The 19,200-nt window shown below is 37.2% G+C and overlaps 1 protein-coding gene across 1 annotated transcript in view; it reads left to right on the top strand.

Moving 5' to 3' along the window:
• Positions 1–18,017: 18,017 nt before the first annotated feature.
• The window catches only part of EML5 (echinoderm microtubule associated protein like 5), a gene marked incomplete at its 3' end in the record, with an annotated part of 40,822 nt that continues 39,639 nt past the window's right edge, over positions 18,018–19,200 (top strand). Inside the window, exon 1 of the mRNA XM_010021034.1 lies at positions 18,018–18,022. Coding sequence (XP_010019336.1) covers positions 18,018–18,022 — 5 coding nt within the window. The remainder of the gene's footprint in view (positions 18,023–19,200) is intronic.

Raw genomic sequence — 19,200 nt, 5'->3', positions numbered from 1 at the left:
CGCCGGCAATCCGCCTCCCGCGTCCAGCCAGCGCTGTGCAGATCCGGGGAGCGGATCGAAATGCATCAAGGACAGTCAGCTCTTCCTCCTCATTCTCTTCCCTCTGCGCTTCGCCGTGGGCAGAAGCAGCCTGGAAATGGCTTTTGGCTGTCGGGTTTAACGGTCCGTGTCGTCTGTGTCCCCGTCACCACCCGGTGCGCGGTGCCGAAACTTGTCCGGGCGCCGGTGTGCCCGGCACAGCAGCCTGAGGGCCGAGACTCGGTCTCCGGCCGTCCCTGAATGTCAAAGGGCCGGCTTTTTTTTTGGCCGGCGGGAGGAGAAGGAGTAATCTCGTGTGTGCCCTGAAGTGCTTGGGCTGCGGAGGTGGTTAATCTGCAGCAGGTAGACCTTTGGCTCGCGTTTAAGAGGCGACGATTACGTGGGGAATTAGTGGCCTGCCTGTAACTCACGCAACTTTTAGGGTGATCTTAAAAGATCAGCCTTTCTCGCAAAATTGAAGCTTCTCCTGTAGCTTAGTAGTTCATTTGGCAGTGAATGTTAGCAGGTGCTGAAGTTCATAAGAAAAATAATTACAAACTGATACTGCAGAACAAAGGTACTGGTGACATTTCTTAAATGTATTTTCAGTCTAAGGATGCTTTTATAAGCCTAGTGGTTTTGTGAGATCAATGAAAGTATTTGAGGAGTATGAAGGGCAGATGTGAGCCTGAGTCATCAATCCTGTCCCTTCCAGTAGGTGTCATTGCGGACGGATTTTAAATTCTTACTCGTTTTGCTCTTCCTGTTGGGGTAAGAACTAGCAGTAAACAATTGGGTAGGCAATTTTCAGCACAGAATTTGTTTCTATGATGCTTAGTGTTACAAGACGTATCTTAGAAGGTATGTGTTACTCGTATGAGTAACAGGTATTACCTGTGGAGAGCAGAATAGATGCTATGTCTCTCATTTAAGCTCTTAGACACACTAGAAAACTTAGTCATAATGTCCACTTCTTTCTTTATTTAAATCTTCTTAAAAAATTAAGTAGTTCTGGAGTATGGCTATGAATGTCTCTTAGAAGGGTATCCTGTCTATGGTACCTTTTGCCTTCGTGCTAAAAATGTGATGAAAAATGTGGGCAGACGATGTACCATTGTAGATTGATGTACTAGGGCTGTTTAATCAGAAGTTTGAATCACTGTTATTTACATCATTTAATGCTTTAAAATTGTCAGTTTAATCCAGGAAAAGTGTTTCTTAAGAAGTGCTTGCCATGTCTAATGTCAGGTGTTGTGGGAAGTCCAAATCCGCAACTTCCCATTGTGTTAAGGAAGCACAACTAATGTAAGGTCCAAAGTTGCCATAGCGTAAATACGCGTTTAATGCCATATATACATGAGTGCTTCTGAATTACACCCTTCATTTAAGTAGGACTTGTTATGGCACAAGAATAACATGATTTGAGCTACAACTGGGGAAGTTGTTTATGTTTTCCTGTGGTAACAGTTTTTTACTCACTGTCTTCTCAGTTTTGTTACAATGTGCTACATTTGGCCAAAATGTGACAGAACTCATTATTCAGAATAGTACTAAACCAAACAATGTGTCAAAAGTCAGCAAACCAGAGAGAAAGAATATAATGACTTTAATTTGCATGAACATGTACTTTGATTTGTATGGTACCGTGGCCCAGCATACGGGAGTTTCTCCTGTTTTGAATATAGTTCTAAGTATGTTAAAGCTTTAGAGATTTATTAAGTTAGAATTTTGCATGCTGCTTACGTGCGAAAGCTATGCAGAAATGTTAGTATGCTTGAAGAAGAGTGCTTGATTTAAAAGCAGCATGGCTGTTTCTAATAGTAAGATTAGACTTGCAGTGGTCAGTGTTTTACTAGCTGCTTTTTCTAAAAGCAACATGGTACCATTTAAATATCATCATCCCATACTTTTCCTGACTAAACTTGGGTACCTAGGCATGTTAGTTCTCAATATTTAAAGCAGTCATAGTAGGAAGGTGAAGTAATAGGAGAATGGATTTTTAAAATAGAGTGCAGGTGCGAAAGTGGGATTATATAATACAGTAATCGGTGTTACTAAATTTTCTCTCTGAAGATAGCAAACTCAGCTGCTGTACTGCAAAAAAAAAACCCCAAAATCATATGTTTTGTGTTTTAATAGGCTTGGCAAGTACTGTCCGAATGCTGAGGCATTTGTGATGTTCTAGGGAGGATTGAGAGTCTTTTTACAAGTATGGGATCTCATTCGTGAAAGCAGGTCTTGTGTCTGAATATCTGACATATTTAAAGAATTGAACTTCCGTGAGCACAGCTCCATAGCTACAAAGACTAAGCAGCATATATTGCATGCTATATGGTGATATTATTAGTACTCTTCATTATGAGAACTTTTATATCATTAGCATGCTTTGGATGACATTCTAATTTTAAGTATCAATCAGGAAGAAATGAATTACAATTCTTAAGTCAGAGACCAGTTCTTTATCTATAATAATATAAACCAATATTAGATTAATGGACAGCTAATTTTCATTTAGAAAATTTCTTTCTACAACTAGCAGTTAGTTTGTCTTCTGCTGTGAAGTTTTACCTCCTTTCGTTAAACAAAAATCTACAAACCTTCAGTAGGATTTCTTTATATGATTACATGTTTAGACATAATTTATTTCCAGTATAAATGGATAGTCTTAAATTTACTCACAGTTTCCACACACACCCCCCTTCCCGTTCCCCCACCCTCAGTTAACTGTGCATTGAAAACATGAGAGCTCGTTTTCAGTGTTTTGTCCCTCAGTTCTATCAAACCGGTTTTTGAAATAGAAGAGGGTAATTAGGATCACTTGGGGCCTCTTTTAGTAGTCTGGTGTTTGAATTGAACAATCTCAGTCATTCAGCTCCAATTTGTCTTTAAAAGGACTTCTGCTTTCTGGCGAGCTTTAGGTTTTTATATTTTGGTTTTTTGTTATCTCTCTTGAGAATTACTTTCCAGAAACTAACCCAGTATTCTGGAGGACAGAGAGTATTATGTCTTCAATCTTATCTCCCGTTTCTTGTGCATCCTCACATTTTTATTGTGGATGTCCTCCCGGGTGTGTGCTGACACTTGTGGAACATGTCACTTGGATGCAGAAGTGGTTTGGAGGTTTGCGTCTTTTGGGTGTGCTGATAACGGAGTTTAGGAGTAAATAAAGAGGAAAATCTTGTACCTGAAGCCTCAGGTCACTTGATTTGATAGTTCTATACATTGCCACCAGCATAACTTGGATGCTGACTCTTTTTCCAGGAGATAAGATCCCCTCTCCAGCCTGGGCTGTGTTTATATAGGAGAGAGTAATTTTGAATGAATATGTGAATTATTTCTGCAAAGTTACTGATACAAACTGTGTGTTTGGTAGGATTTAATAAATCACCAAATTAGCTTGTGAGGTGTAGACAGTTTACGGTAGAAGAGGAAGAAACAGTGTCTTGATGTGTTCTGGTTAGATCTTTCCTTTGCTCTCTATTCATAATGTTGGTATTTTAGAGCAACATGGGTTAATTAATGTAGGGTGTCCTTCCCCTATCTGAGAGACCTTAGGGGGATCATATTTAATCCTGATTTGTATAAAGATTTCAGAAGATGCTCCCTCAGAGTATTAGCTTGTCATATGGGAAACTGATGCTCGTGCTGAGGCTCCTTATTTGTCTGGGCTAGCTAAAATGTGTTTATGCACTTTCTCTGTTGGAAAGTGGGAAAATTGGAAACCCTGAACTCATCCACCTTTATAAATGGCTGTCTGCTGGCAAAAGCCTTTGATGTTACCAGGATTATTCTCTATGCTGACATGCTCCAAGAAGACTTTTAGGATAATTTTTCCCTTTAATGCATTTTTCCTTTTTTTTTCTTTTTTCTTTTTTTTTTTTTTCCCCTGGGGGAGGTGGGGGTGGGTTTGTTTGTTTGTTTGTTTGTTTTCCCTCTTATTTTTCCCCTTAATGCTATCCTTGTGGTTGTCTTTTGAGAGCTTCGGAGTACCGGAATTTTCACCTGTCATCGATGATGCTATTGAAAGGCAAAAGTACAACCTAAGATCAAACCAGTGCATGTTTTTGAGATCTTCAGTAGACTTGGCAAAAATGCATGTTTTGTTTTCCATGACATCTGTTCTTCAGTCTAAACTTCAGTACTCATTTGAAGTCTGTCCTTGTGCACCATTATCTCTATGCTGGCTCAAAACAACCATGCAGGTCAAGGAAAGAAGAGGAACTGTGTTCTTCTTGTCAAAGGGAGACAAATGAGGAAGAGCTGTTAACCCTCTTCTATTTTATTTATTTTTTTTTTTATATATCCATTATTTGAGTTGGCTGGCAAGTAATAGTATTGTTGTATATTCTTCCTACAACTTCATCACCAGGAAACCGTGACTGCTTGATTAACATGTTTGTGTTATGTTTAGGTATTGTTGTTAAAGGTAGTAGCTGGTGCATCTGCTAGGAAAAACACTTGAATTTCTGTTGATAATGCCATCTCTATCTGCTGTAGACCAATGATAGGCTGTGTCTAATAAGTTCATTTCCCCACTTGTCTAGAAATCTGTGTTTTTTCTTGTCTCTAATTTTGGGGAAAGAAATCATGCATCATCTACCCTAGGACTCGTGCAGAGTTCTGGTTTTAGGGCAGATAAAACTTTAAAAATTATTCAGAAAACGTTAAAATTCTTTACTATTCCAAGTTCTAGTACCAGAAACTAACAGATCCCCTGCTACAAAGTCAGAGGAGAAAGAATTCTACCTTCAGATTGGTTAAAAATATCTGCTACTTTTTCTCTTTGTGCCCCTCTGTATCCAAGACTGTAGAAAGGTAAATTGCGCGCTTGCAGAAAGCAGAAGCATATGCAAGACAGGTAGAAAGAATGACAAAGCATTTCTCTGTGTTCTTTCAGAGACAGGGTTTGGCTGTTTTCAGCAGAATAGTTTACTTGTCTAAATCACAGCTTTTGTCAAGACAGCTTTTCTTATCTTTTTGCTGCGAACTCTGTAGGAATCATCTTGAACTTTATTTCCCAAGGAACGAAAAGAAGCAGCCAGACCTCTGGTCAGTCAGAACTGTGGTCTTTCTGGGCATTTTATTTAAGACTGTCATCGTCTTATTTCAGAGTTTGGCTCAATCTACAAGAGATTGTCCTGCCTGAGATCTGTGATTTTTACTCATGTATTCCAAGGCAAAATAAGCCATTTCTTTTTAGTGTCAATATTTCTGAGGTTCTAGTGAAAATCAAAATTATAAAAATCATATCTTCTCCCAGGTGTTAGTGCTGTACACCAGCTCTGCTTGAAGGAAATTTTTCTCCCTCAACAGTAGTCTGACTGTCAGCATCTAAGAATTGCACTCGCTCACTCTGTCTGACTGCTGCTAGATAATGTTCTCCAACAGCAGGTCTGGGGTCCAGGCTTCCTGTGTGGCTGTCAGCTGTGGTTTGAAAACAGAAATTCTAGCAGTGCAGTGAATAGTCACATCCTAGTTTTGAATGATGTCTCTGGTCTTTTCGTCCTCTCTGTTTGTTAACCATGCATTGTTATGACTTTGTGTGACTAACTGTTGGACTTCTTCTGTAAAAATGCTGTGCATTTCTACTACCTCATAGTAGCATTCTGCCTCACTTTTCATTAGATCTGTGTCATAAAAAAACCTTATGAAAGAAGTAAATATCTTTTCTCACTAAAGAGCCAAACTCATTCACAAGAATGTAGAGGAGAATTATTTCCATCTTTTCTATTCCTCCAGTAGACTGACACACTAAGATCCATCCTAGTTCTGAAAAACCTCATCAAATAGCTCAAGTTCCTGAGGAAAGGCTGAGAGAGCTGGGGCCATTAGGCTAGAGAAGAGGAAGCTTAGAGGGGATCTTACCAATGTATATAAATACCTGAAGAGAAAGTATAAAGATGATGGAGCCAGACTCTTTTTCAGTGGTGCGGAGTGACAGATCAAGTGACTTTCCAACCAAAAACCGAATTTGGAGCCCCAGGCTGAAGAGTGGAGACTTCCAGAATTGGAAGTTCAGTTCCAAAGCTTCAGGATTCTGACCTCAAAAATTCAGTTATGATCTTCTTTCCACATGCAAATTGAAATAAAGTAATTTCATGTAAGTCTATAGTGAAGGAAAATATTTCTGAAATTATTTTTTCTTTAAGAAAATTAGACACTGAGAATAGATTGTGGGTTTTTTGTTACGCAGTGATTACTGTGAAACCTAATAGTGTTAATTGTTTTCTGCAAAGAGGAGCAGGCTTTGAATGTGTGCCAGTGTGTCCCTGCTCAAACATGAAATGTGGGGTTCATTCTCCATTCACACTTGGAAAACTTCAAAGGATGAAAGCAATGTAATGCTGAATTCATATGTGCACCATTCTGAGAGGTTTATTACAGCAACCCAAATCACTTGACAAGGTTAATTCACCAAGCTAACGTAGTTCTTTGAATAAGGCATTTTCCTTTCCTGAATCAGTATTTTGAGGGACTGGTTGTTTGGGTTTGTGAGTTTTGGGTTGGGTTTTTTTTTGTGTGTTTCTTTTTGTTTTCTTTTTGTTTGTTTGTTTTGCTTTGTTTGTTTGTGGGGGTTTTTGTGGTGGTTTGTTTGTTTTGTTTTGTTTTTTTGTTTGGTTTGGTTTTTTCTTTGTTGTTGTTGGTTTTTTTTCCCCCACGAAGTTCAGATTTGCAGCTTAAAAATTCAAGTCTCCTTAGCTTATACGTAGGCTTACATGGTGCCAAGACTGTTTTATATATACTAAGGATAAATCCATCTACTATCACTTTGTCATCTCCAGGTGATCTTTAAGGTCATAATCAGTTTATTTTCCTCCATTAAAGAACTCATGACATAATAGGACCTAAATTATGTCATAATTAATCTGATCAGTCCTCCTAAGAGCCTCTAGCTCAACTATGTTTTGGCTGTCTATGGCATTTCTTACAGCAGAATGGCATGGCATTCTATGCTATGGTTCATGAGGACAGAGGTCCAGTTAAGCTCTGTCCAGCTTTTTATGTTAAGTGATCTCAAATTGTCAAATGTGTAAAAGTTTGGAATGAAGATTTGTGTTTACATCTTGCATAGATTGGAGGGAGAGAGAATTATCTGCTTTTTTTCTCTGAGGAAAGCAAGGTTTTCTGGATAGTTCTAAAGCTGTTCTGGAACACATGTTGTACCAGGCTGGAAGATGTTCTTTGAAGGATTTATTGTCAAATCTTCATTACAAGATTTTTATTTTTTTTTTTTTTTTAAACTGGGAGCTTTGTGTGTCATCTTTTAAAAATATCTTTTGCTTGGATTCAGTTAGATAAAATGCAAATATTTTAGGATTACAGAATAAAATATTTCCTGGATTCAGTTTTGAAACGGGATTAGAACACACCTGTTGTTTAATATGCCTTCATACCATTGAAAACTTTATTCTTCCCAGTTAAAACTACATAAATAGAAATACCAAAAATATCCAACCAGAAACAAATGTCTACAACATACTAGAAGTTGATTAAAGTAGATCGACACAGCAAGGAGCTACAGGCTGATGTGCTTGCCTTCGTGCATCATGCTTTTCATAGCCAGCAGTCACATCACCTTCTGATCTGATTCTGTCAGCGCTAGGAGGTGGGGTCAGATCAGGTCAGTACTTAAATGAGAAAACATCTTGGTGCTGTAGGGAACGCTTCTTGTGATTTGGTAGTTGGCACTTTTCCTCAGACCTAATGCGGCAACACAAGACTCTAGGACAAACAGAGAAGAACAGGAAATATATCAAAAAGCTTAATAATGTATGATCATCAAAAAACTTATAGGATTTTTTGCAGAGATTTTGAGGTCTGTCCTAATTTTTTTACACTTTTCCAAGTTGCAGTCAAAGCAATTATGTTTCTGCTTACCTATGTTTTCCTCTGATATTTTAATTTGTTAGTCATCCTCTTGATGAGGTAGGAAAGTAGATTATGTTCCTGGCTGATTTTTTAACAGCATTATGAAGTTAAATTATTATTGTGTTTACAATGTACTATGATTGCTATAGGGAAGAGCTTAGCATGTTTGAATAAAATAATTCTTTTGAAGGGTTTGTCTGAAGTCAGATGTTTGGGTTTTTATTAATACAAAATAGAAAGTTTCAGGTAAGACATAAAATAGCTTCAGGTTTAAAAGTTAATTATTTAAGAGTTGAATTATCCCCCTTCTATATTGAAAAACATAGTGTACTAGATCTGTCTGATATATATAAAAAAAGAGTGTAGATTTTACTGTAATTATTTACACATGCACCATAGGCTTTTTAAAAAGCATACATTGCTTGAAACAAAGCCTGAAATAATTGTAAAACCTCCCCTGAACAAGAAGAATTATAAAAAGTTATATCTGGTTTTATGTCATCTACAATTAGACTTTAAAGCTTAAGCTGATAGTAACATAAAGTTAAAATGCGAGACAACTTAGTTTTACATTATATAATATCTCAAGGGTCTTCCTTCAAAATGTAGTTTACCTAGTTTTCAAAATATTATTGAATCACAGAGTTACATTTGTGATTTAGGACAGCACTTTTAGCATCTAGGATTTTAAAAGAAAAATAATTTATGACTCATAAATGGAAAAACTGTCTAATCTGGACTGATGAGAGCCAGTCATATGCTCAGTTTAAAATTTTGATTTCTTAAGATACCTTTAGAATTACAATGTTCTTATAGTGTTATCAAGGAAATTGGTTTATTCACCATATATTTATTTGACGTGGAATAACCTGTTGCTTTTGGTACTTTCATGTGTTAGACCAAGTTACTGAGCACTTGAAATAACCTAAAAAGAAAAATAAAGTTAAAATATTCCTTGAACTTATGTGGCCATCTTAATAATTCACTGGAGTGTTCAACCTAAATACTATTAACTGTTCTCTTGGAAAATATGTATAGTCAAGATTTTCTACACGGTGCCATTCTGATGTGAGTGCCATTTGGTGTAGTATGAATTTTCCCATGTGCATCAGTTAAGCACATTACAGAATGTTATAGGTACGTATAAATTACTTGCATTAGGGTGCAGATTGCTCTGATTACTCCAGTGGCTGTAAAAGACTTCAGTTTCTTCAAGGGATAACAGATGTCATTATTTGTATTGCTCCTGTAGCTATTATGATAGTAATAGACTTTGGAAGTGCAGGGCTCGATTTGCACAAAAAAGGTCAGAATCAGCCGAGATTGCCTTAACTCTTGATAGCAACAGATATGATTGAATTTTTAAGCCATGTTTATGTTACCTATCTGTTTATATTGCAAAAGACAGAAACCACAAAGATTTCCACTGCATGAACTGTGTGATAAGAAATCCCTGGAAAATTTTTGGTGTTGACCACCTTTACCTTGATTTCAAGTTTTTGTCTTTCTGCTTCAATTTCGGTGATGAGAATGGCAAAAATTATGTGCCAAGGAAGAGGACAAACTTTGATATACAGTAGTAGCTGATATCTGAGTTGAGCAGAATCACTTCTGGAGACATCTTCATCAGCCTGGGAACTTGAAGAAAATCTGTCCTTTGAAGTCCCCATCCTGACATACCTATTATTTTGTTGATAGGTGAGGAATTCCACTTCTACATTGCATTTAAAGCAAGATGTCTTAGTGTGACCTTTTCTGTTAGCAAAGCAGGGTTTGGGTTTGTTGTGTTTTGGTTTTTTTTGGGTTTTTTTTGTTATTTTACTTAGCTGCAAGAGGATATCCATATTATTAAATGTCTAGAGAAGTCTTACATCTCTTCTTCAGGATAATTTTCCTTGGCCTACTTGAAAAAGACTTCCCCTTAACTGGGAATCCTCGTTATTGCTGAAAGGCTTCCTGGTAGACTCCTTTTCTTTTGAATAGGATCTGTATGATGGTGCCTGTTGCTTATCCTTCTATGAAAACCGTGGGTATTCAGATATTACTTCAGAAGATACAGTTGACAACCCTTACAGCCGTTTCTCACAGTTTTCTAATTTCGCGCCACTGCTTGATCTTCCAAACTTTTTCAGGGGAGTTTTCCTTATAGTGCCTGTTGCTTTGGCCTGTGGACAGGATGGGTCAAGACCTGTATCTGTATGCCCAAATCAGTCTGATTCTTCTGCCTTAAGAACATGTATTACTTCCTCTCATTTATCAAAAAACCTGACCCACCAAATACTCTTATCAACAGTAATGTCCAACTTCTTATTGCTTAAATATTCATGGGGTCATCTTTGAAAAGTATTTTTAGGGTCTCCCTTTCTTGGAAGGATCTTGGTATTGTTTGTCTGTGGGTTAGCATTGTTTTGCATCAGAATGATATTCTTCTGCTAAAAAGCAGTGGATTCATACAGTGGGAGTAGTAACTCCTCTCGAGCTGTAAATTGAAATACCTTCTTTTCTGTGCTGAGGTACACCAGTTTGTTCACAGGAATTTTTTTTGCTTCATACCTTCCAAATATAAACAGAATTACTAGGTTTTAAGATAGATACGTAGAAATAAAAGAATCATAAACATATGCTTTAGTCTCAGAACCAGGAGCCCGTCTTCAGAAAATCTTCACCTACGTACATAAAAATAACAGTAACCCTTCAATTTTCTGAATTATAGGGTAATTAATTTTAATAATAAAGTTCCTGAAAATGTCAGCCTGTGATATAGATACATACAAACATTATACCTACATGCAATGGGGGAAAAAACCCGAAGCATACTTCAGGGTAGAAGTCACTGAAAAACATACATTTTAGTCATTCTCCATTTTATCGAGACAGCATGCATGTAGAATGTGTGGATTAATTCTGTGTTTTGGTTAGCTGACAACTGCATAAACCTTCTCCTGACTTTCAGAACTGTGTTAATCCTTGTTCCCTGCTTATAATCCCTCTACAAGAGCAAACAAGGTGAATGATGCTTTATCTTAGATCAAGAAAAGGCATCTGACAGCATCTGGAAATTGCCTGAAGATTCATTGTGGTGAATGTGACATTTTAAGCTCGACAGTGTTCCAGAGTACTTGGGGAAATAACAGGAAAAATTGAGGAACTGGTAAATGTTTGGTTTTGTGGTTTTAAGATTGAGGTTGCACTTCAGTAGCATTTATGTTTTTGGTTCCAGGTTGCACTTTCAGTTACTGCTTTATTAATTGTTGTTTCTTCTACCATAGAAATTAATACCATAAAAATGAATACCATAAAAATGAATAGCCTTTGGAACATTATTCAGTAATAAATGAATTTATAAATAGTTGTGAATTTAGCTTCTGCAGGCTACAGCGTATGAGTATACATTACATTAGCTCATAGAGAATAGTAACCTTAATCAGTATTCTTGAGATAAATATAATTTTAGAGAAGTGTTGTATTTGCTTGAAATTGTTGCTCATGAATGTTCGTTATCCATCTTCTCCTTTTTAGTGGTTTTTAGTGATTAATTTTGTGAGCCCACAGGTCCGACAGCTTTCACTGCCTACCAAATACACATTGACCTTGGAGTCCCTTTAGTATTCTTGCATTTTCCCATGCTTCTTTCCTGTTTTGTTTTTAGTTTTGTTTTTGTTGTGGTTTTTTTTTTGTTTTTTTTTTTTTTTTAATGGTTCTGGTACATGTGGAGTATTTGATTGTTTTAGCCTCAATCACCTTTTTGTAGTTTTTCTAAACAATGGTTCGGACATTGTCCCAACTTTAAGTGTTATCCTGGCTCATTTTGTCTTTCTGAACATGAAATCAGACACTGGGATGGTAAATTTGAGACAAATTGTTAGTTATTGGCTTTTCTTTTTCTGTAGAAAAATACCTCTAACACCTGCGGAACACCTGTAGGCCTCAGGAAGAGCTCAGGAAGAAATCTAAAGTATCTGCAGTCTCCAGTGTTGACAACATGAAGATTGTCTTAGTGCTCTCTTCAGCTCTAAACCTTCTTTGTTTGTAATGAAACTCAGCCTATTGAATCACAGAATATTGTGTTTATCTCATCTTATTTCACTAGCAGCTCTGCCACTGCCTTCTTCCCACCATTCCTTATTTTAAGCCAACTGCTAATTTTATCAGGGTGACCTTTCTGTATAAAAGAAAAACCTTTCAAAAGTTGTCACTAATTATTCCGTGACTCCAATCTTGAATATTCAGATGAGAAGTTTTCACATATTAGGTAAGTTTTTCATAATACATCCCATAGGAGAGAAGACTGAACTGCTGTTTAATATACTTGTTCAGAAATATGGAAGAAAATTGCACAATCTCTTGGTTATTTTTTTCTGTGTAATCTTAGAAGATCTAGTATAAGTAAAAAAAAAAATAGAAGGAAGATTAATCTAGTAGTTAAAAGCTCTTGTAAATCTCATATGCAGAAGCAGCAAACAGTAGTGACTGGATGAAAGATTGTTTGAAGGGTTTTACCATAATAGTAAAAGATTAAGAAACTAGAAAATTTTGTACCTCAAGCAAGTTTAGTTAAACTTGTGAGGTCCAAAGCATCCAAAACTACCTTTTTCTGGAAAAAAAAATTTCAAAATTTTCATGGCTAGAAGATTTGGAGTAAATGCTTCTTGGACCTTACATCATTTATTCTCTATGTTTCTAATTCAGCAAACAGTACAATGAGTTTTTGTGCACAGAAAAATGAGAGTGATTATAATGGTGACAAGAATTTTTGTCACTGTTTCCCTTTCTAGCCTTCATTTCATTGCAAACTTTACTTGAAATTAAATCTGTTCTAATTTTATAGCCATCCTTGTCTTGGTGTCCAGATAATTAAGTGGCTGCAGCATGATAATCTTTGCTTAAGCTAATTAGGTAGTTTTTTAGCTTGTAAACTGGTAAGAATGGAAAATCGGTATTTCCACTGAATTTTAGGCTGCCTCAGTTTTTTAAGCTATGATCATTTTGCAGATTTGTATACTATTCACCAATTGTATTCAGGAGTGAAGAACTAGTTTCTGACTTTGTGACTGACAGATACTAACCAAATCATTTCATAGTGCTTGCTGATTTGTTACGGGATCTCTTTTGGGTCTGTGATTTCATTACCTGTTTTTCATTACCAATCGAAGATTGTTTAGAGCAGAAGAGGCTGCCTGGGCATCGTGCTCACAGTTACCTTCCAGAGTATGCCCCAGTTCCACCTGCACAAGGTGACTTTCCCCTCCACCCTCACCAAGGTAGGACGTGGGTGAGGCTTTTGAAGCCTCCTTTGGGATAAGCAAAGTTTTTTGGGAAGTGACACTATTGGAGAAAGACTGGGAAGGGGCTGTACTCTGATAGAAAATCCCACGCGTATGTGTAGCTTGCACTCCTTATGCATATAGTGATGGGACAAGGGCTTTAAACTGAAAGAGGGGAGATTTAGATTAGACATTAGGAAGAAGTTCTTCACTGCGAAGGCTGTGAGACACCGAAACGGGTTGCTAAGAGAAGTTGTGGATGCCCCATCCCTGGAGGTGTTCAAGACCAGGTTGGACAGAGCCTTGAGCAACCTGGTCTAGTGTGAGATGTCCCTGTCCATGGTGGGGGGGGTTGAAACTATATGATCTTTAAGGTCTCTTCCAACCCAAACCATTCTAGAATTCTATGACCAAATGTAATGACCTGAAGGAGCTGAATAGCTAGAGTTAAGTTATTGACAGCTGATTGCAGTACCTGTGCTCTCTGCAGATTTTGCTTTTCTGTCTTTTTTTTTTTTTTGTCTTTTTTTTTTCTTTCTTTTTTTTTTTTTCCTTTCTTTTTTGGTGTGTGTGTGTGTATTACATTTGACAGTTTATATGTAATAATGGTTTAAAGAATAAGTCTTAAGACCTTGTATTGTCTCAAGAGGAAAGAAGGAAGTTGTATATTTATGTGGCATTCCATTCCTTGGTTGCCTTCGGGCTTTAATATGTCATGGTTTTGTACCATGAATTAATGCAATCAGAATTGCTTGTTTCATATGAATAGCTAGTCATAGATAATAGGACACTGTCTTAGCAAATTGACCTCCAAATCATTTTGGAGTATACGGTATTTCTGACTTTTCAGTGAGAAAAGTCTTTTGCTAGTAAAATGCAAGGAATGTTACTGCCTTCTTTTTCAAGGGGTGCGTTACAAAAGAAGCTTTCCTCAGAAGAAGTGACATAGTGAAAACTCGGTGATGAAAGTGTCAAGATTATGTAGAATTTGGAAAAAAAAACCCAGCACACATACCCCCCCATCCCCAGTCAAAACACAAGTTTTCCTGTTGGCACTGGCAAAAGCATTCATATTTGAAAAAAAGGGGGATATATTTATTTTTAATCTCTTTTCTAGAGATGGTAACTCTTTTACTAGAAAGCCTAAGCCAATCCATTCCTCTTCAGTGGAGGATATGACTATGCAAGGCAAATATGGCATCTGCATAAAGTGGCATACAGTTCCCAAAATATTCTTCCTCAGTTGTCATATTTGATGAGTTGGCAAATTTGTATCAGTATTACTGTATTCACTCTCCAACTCTTTCCTTCTCTTTGGAGTTCGTAAATGTTTCTTGTTAATATAAAATCAGTCACATCCGAGAGGGGAGAATATGGAATTGTGATGAGATAAACTGCAGCTTGGAATAATCAATGTACAGTTTTAGTCCACCCTCCCTGTCTCCAGTTCAGACACTCTTTGAAGCTGAATGTTTGTACAATTTGAGAATCTTCAGAAAGTTATATTTGACATTATTAGTGCTATGACAGTAACTACATGGAAGACCCAGTAGTGATTCTCCATGTTGAGAACTGCTTTGTTTTGTCTATGGGAAGGAAGTGTGCTCTGACTTCATCAGTTTAAACTTTGATGAGAGATGTTTGCTGATTACAGCTTTTTCTATTTTAACAAATAGTATGACAGAAGTGGTTTGTAGTTTCTCCTGTCATTCTTTCTGGGGAAATACAGGTAAATGGCAGCAAATACGAAAATACACACAACTGTATAAAAATGGCTATAAACATGCAATGAAAATACTTCCTTTTATTTACTCATGGAATTGATTTCACACTTCAAAGTAACAATCAATAGGTATCTGAGATGCTGTTATTTTACTGCAGTGTTCTTTTGTGCGTTTTTACTGGTGCCCTAGTTTCATGAAGCTCAGGAGAAGTCACATGAATATATTCTTGGATTTTCATCCAATATTGTTGCTAAGGAAACATCATCTTTAATACTGTATCCTTGTCTGCAGCTTGTCTGTATTAATCACTGCCTGTTAATGCTTAGCACAAACCAAGTAAGGATGAAAAAAATCTTAATTTCTTTTATAATGTAGTTTATTATAGACTCTCCTCCTTCAGGATCCCCTGCCACTACAAACCTCACAAATTGAAGGGTCATATCCATGTCTCTGGTCTCATCCCAACAGACACAGTATGGACAGCTTTTGTACTTTTTTCATAGGCTGCTATTAGTATTGAATATCATTAATCTAACATAGGTATGGTACAGTACATGGATTTGTCAAAATGGTGGGAATGCTTACATGCTGCCTTAAAAGGGAGAAAAAACTTTTTCTGTATGAGGTATAAAAGAGGAGCTTGAATGCACTAAATTGAGAAACATAGTCATTTTCAGTATACTGTTAAAACTATAATACTGTATTTCAGCTTGCTTTGAATATCTAGCTAGGGAACGGCCTGTCAGTCAGAGGTATCTGTGGAAATCTTGGTTCTCTACAGGTCCAGACACTTGGTTTTGTTGCAATAGTGACAGGCAGATTTTCTGAATTTTCTATTTCTGACCTCTTCTAAGAAGTACCAGATTTTATAGTAAATTTAAAAATTAATTTGATTTAGCAGTTTTTTACCCAAATTCCTGCTTGCTTTGTTTCATGGTCACTTTTGCCTTTTGGACATCTTCCTTCGTATCTGCCTCTTTAGAGAGATTATGTTAGATCTAACATTAGTTCTTGAAAAGCCCAGGTCAGAAAGGCCAGAGGCAAGCAAGAAGCCCTGAAGAACACGTCTCATTAGGAATATTTGTTTCCTTTTTTGGACAAGAAGTGTTACCTCATTCATCAGCTTAGTCATCCTTCAAGGAAGAGGAAAGAAATGAAGCCCAAGTTTACTGTCTAGCTGCGTGGGCTAGATGCAAGCACAGTTTCCGCAGTCTAATCTGGATAGGTCGTCCCAGCTTTCATCAGCAGGGCAGTAAACAGAACTCAAGTTCTCTTCAATGCAGAGCTTCTTGTTCCATTAAGAAGTCTCCTTCCACTCCCTATGGGAAAAAATGCAAGAAAATCCATGCGAGGGTGTCAGTGTACTCAAGTTCAAAGAGCCCACATCAACAGATTTGGAAGCTGTCTTAAGAGCTGAGCCACACTCATGCTTTTCTGCCTGTTGTCAGGGACTGACTGAATGGGTAGTAAGCAACTATTTCAAATACTATGTCAATAGTTGTACGCTATTAACACCTCTGTAGAGGTGTCTTGGACATCTTACCTGGGGTATCCAGAGGCAGCTCGCACTCATCATTTGATCCTGTTAACTGCATCATGCCCGTGAGTCAGTGTAGTCTCTGTATGGTAAATGTTTATGGTTATCCGTTTCTAGGCACCTATTCTAGTTACTTTTTTCCTTCCTGCGCCAAGAAGCCATTTATAATGCATTGCTCAGGACTGTTTCAATAGTGAAAGTTTCTGAATATGTGATGTGTTACCAATGCTTTTACTCTAGAGGTTAGACCAAGATACTGTATTTTTGTATTAATTGCTATGCCTGTAAGGATTGCTTAATCACTCATAGTCCAATGAAAGAACTACAAAGGGTCTCCATATTGCTTAAAACGTGAGTCTAATCATTGAGTTTTGATCAGAACTTAACATTGCAGACCTGGAATTCTGCATTGGTACCCCATGGCTTTAGTAATAGACAAGGCTTCAATATTAAAGAAAAGCATCATCTTATAATTCACAGTTCAGATGAAAGTCATTTGAGTATGTGTGGCATTTCCTTTTTTTAGTGTTGGTACTAGAATCGGCAGTCCCTAGGCTCTTTCCAGGCTTCCCGTTTCCATCTGTCCTCGTAGCCAGTGGGATAAAACACTTGCACTTTGTATTTGTACTTAAAGTACAATACTTGTACTTTAACCTATCCTTTACTCCTTGGTATGGAAGAAATGGTGAGGGAAGGTGTTCTCAAGTATTTCCATCAGCCACTGCCAATAGTTCTGCTGTTCAGTTACCCTGAAATCCCTGCATACTGGCTTTTTTAAAAGAAGCTTGCTCTTTTTAAGTATTTATTGTATATTAATTTTCTTCTAGTTTCGGTGACTATCTAGAAAGGTTGTTAGCAATTTACTATAGAGACTGAAGTGGAAAGGGAAGGACACTGGTAGTTCTACAGTGTTGTCTGTTGTGATTTGGGTCTTAATTTGTGGTGCATTATCCCATCTCAAGGCAGAAGTTGAACTCAGAGGAAACATTCTCTATGTTCACCTAATGTTCTTTGAGTGGAATTAGTTGGCACACTTGGGCTAAGGCAATGTTTTCCTGGCCATTGGTAGTGCGTTCCGTCTCTGATGCACTGTGTTTGTTTTGTTTTTTTCACTAAAAACATGCTAAGGTAATTTTTGGTTGCTGGAAAGTGTCTTGTAAGGTGTGGTGTGGAGGTGCTTTTGCATAAATCTGTGTCCTGCGTGGCGCCTGAGTGTTTTTTCAAAGCTGCAGTATGGGGTGGTTTTCACTTGCTTGGAACTGCACAATCTACTAATAGCAGAGCTCAGTACTGGATTGAAGAGATCATGTATCAGTCGTAAGACCGCTGTGTTTCTACTTTTTCTCTTAGTTGCTCTTTTTTTTTTTTTTTTCTCTCCATCATGTATTCTTTTCACTTCCTTTCTCTACTTAAATTTCTTTATTGTCCATGTGGTCATATCTCTCCCTTTCTGTGGTGTCATTGTGAAAATTAGATCATTTCAAATGCAGGATTTCCTCTCCTCTAGATGCTTTTCCTTTTTCCCCATGCATACACCACCTGCCTGTGTGTGCTCTGGGAGATGTGCAGGTATTGGTCAGGATAAGGTGGCAGAACTGCAGTGAAATGTGGTAAGTTTTGCTGCCAGCTCCTTTCTGCATTTTTTTCTTTTTAATTATAAAATTGCTCTGTCAAATAAAGAAGGAAGGGAAGAACCAGAGAAATAACGCTGTAGTTGGGGAAGCAAAGAGGTTATGTTGGTTGCTTGATCCTGGTGCTGAGGATAATGCAAAGTAGCAAAGAGGAGGGATTCCCATAAAAAGTTGAAAGGTCCAGAGGCTCTTTACCTTTTGTAGAAACTTTGAAGTTAAGGATTTCTCTCAGAGTTGTCCATGGGGAATTTGTCAAAAAGTATCAACCAGCTGAAATGCTACAGTACAACAGAAAAAAATATAAAAGTTTATCATGTAGTATGACTGTGAAACATTAAGTAACTTCTGACATGGTTTTCTCTTACTCTTTTTGTATATAGAAAAGGTATACATCTTTTTAGTTAGTTTTTTGGGGTTTTTTTTCCCCCCTGGTTATTTCCTGGTTAGCTTTCTCCTGGCCACTTCTGTTTATAGACTCCCCTTCTTTTCACCCTTGGAATTTCATTAACCAAAATCTCTGTTAAGGTGTAAGGTCATGTTACCATTGCAAAGTGCTCAACTTTTCTCCTTTCCAAGTGATCTTTATGTTGTTAGTGGTTCTGTCCACCAGTCTCTCAAGATCATTACCCTATTATTAGTTAGGGGAGGATATATTTAAGCCAGATTTAATAGCTAACTTCAGAAATTTTTATCTCCCTGACTTAATGTGGAACTTCTACATCATTTTGGACTGCTGTACCTAGTCTATGTAGAATGTTATGAAGTAGCTTGTTTGGGTTTTTATTAGAATATATTCTTTCTTAATTTTCTGTATTATAAAATCTGAATCTTCAGACCTCATGTGCTCCCTTGCTGCTTGCTTGCATAAGCAAAACAAAAAACTGTCTTGCTGACTAGCCTGCTTTCTAGCTTGGTCCCAGATTTGATGAAACAGTTGATGATCCACTGTCAACTTTAAAAGACTCTGAAATATGAACTGTAAGAAAGTACTCTGCAATATTAGAAATGTGAAAAGTTAATAATTAGTCAAAATCAATTATTCCCAATTGTTCGATATTAAAATTAAGACATTGAAGGTAATCTCATCTCACTTCAGTTTAGACATCTGAAGTCTAGCTGTAATACCTAGTCTAAGCTAGTCATGCTTTTGGCTTGCT

Source organism: Nestor notabilis, unplaced genomic scaffold (assembly GCF_000696875.1).
Source record: "Nestor notabilis isolate BGI_N333 unplaced genomic scaffold, ASM69687v1 scaffold20458, whole genome shotgun sequence".
NCBI classification, from domain to species: Eukaryota; Metazoa; Chordata; class Aves; order Psittaciformes; family Psittacidae; genus Nestor; species Nestor notabilis.
Note: the sequence above shows the minus strand (reverse complement) of the source record. Positions and strands in the feature narration are given on the sequence as shown.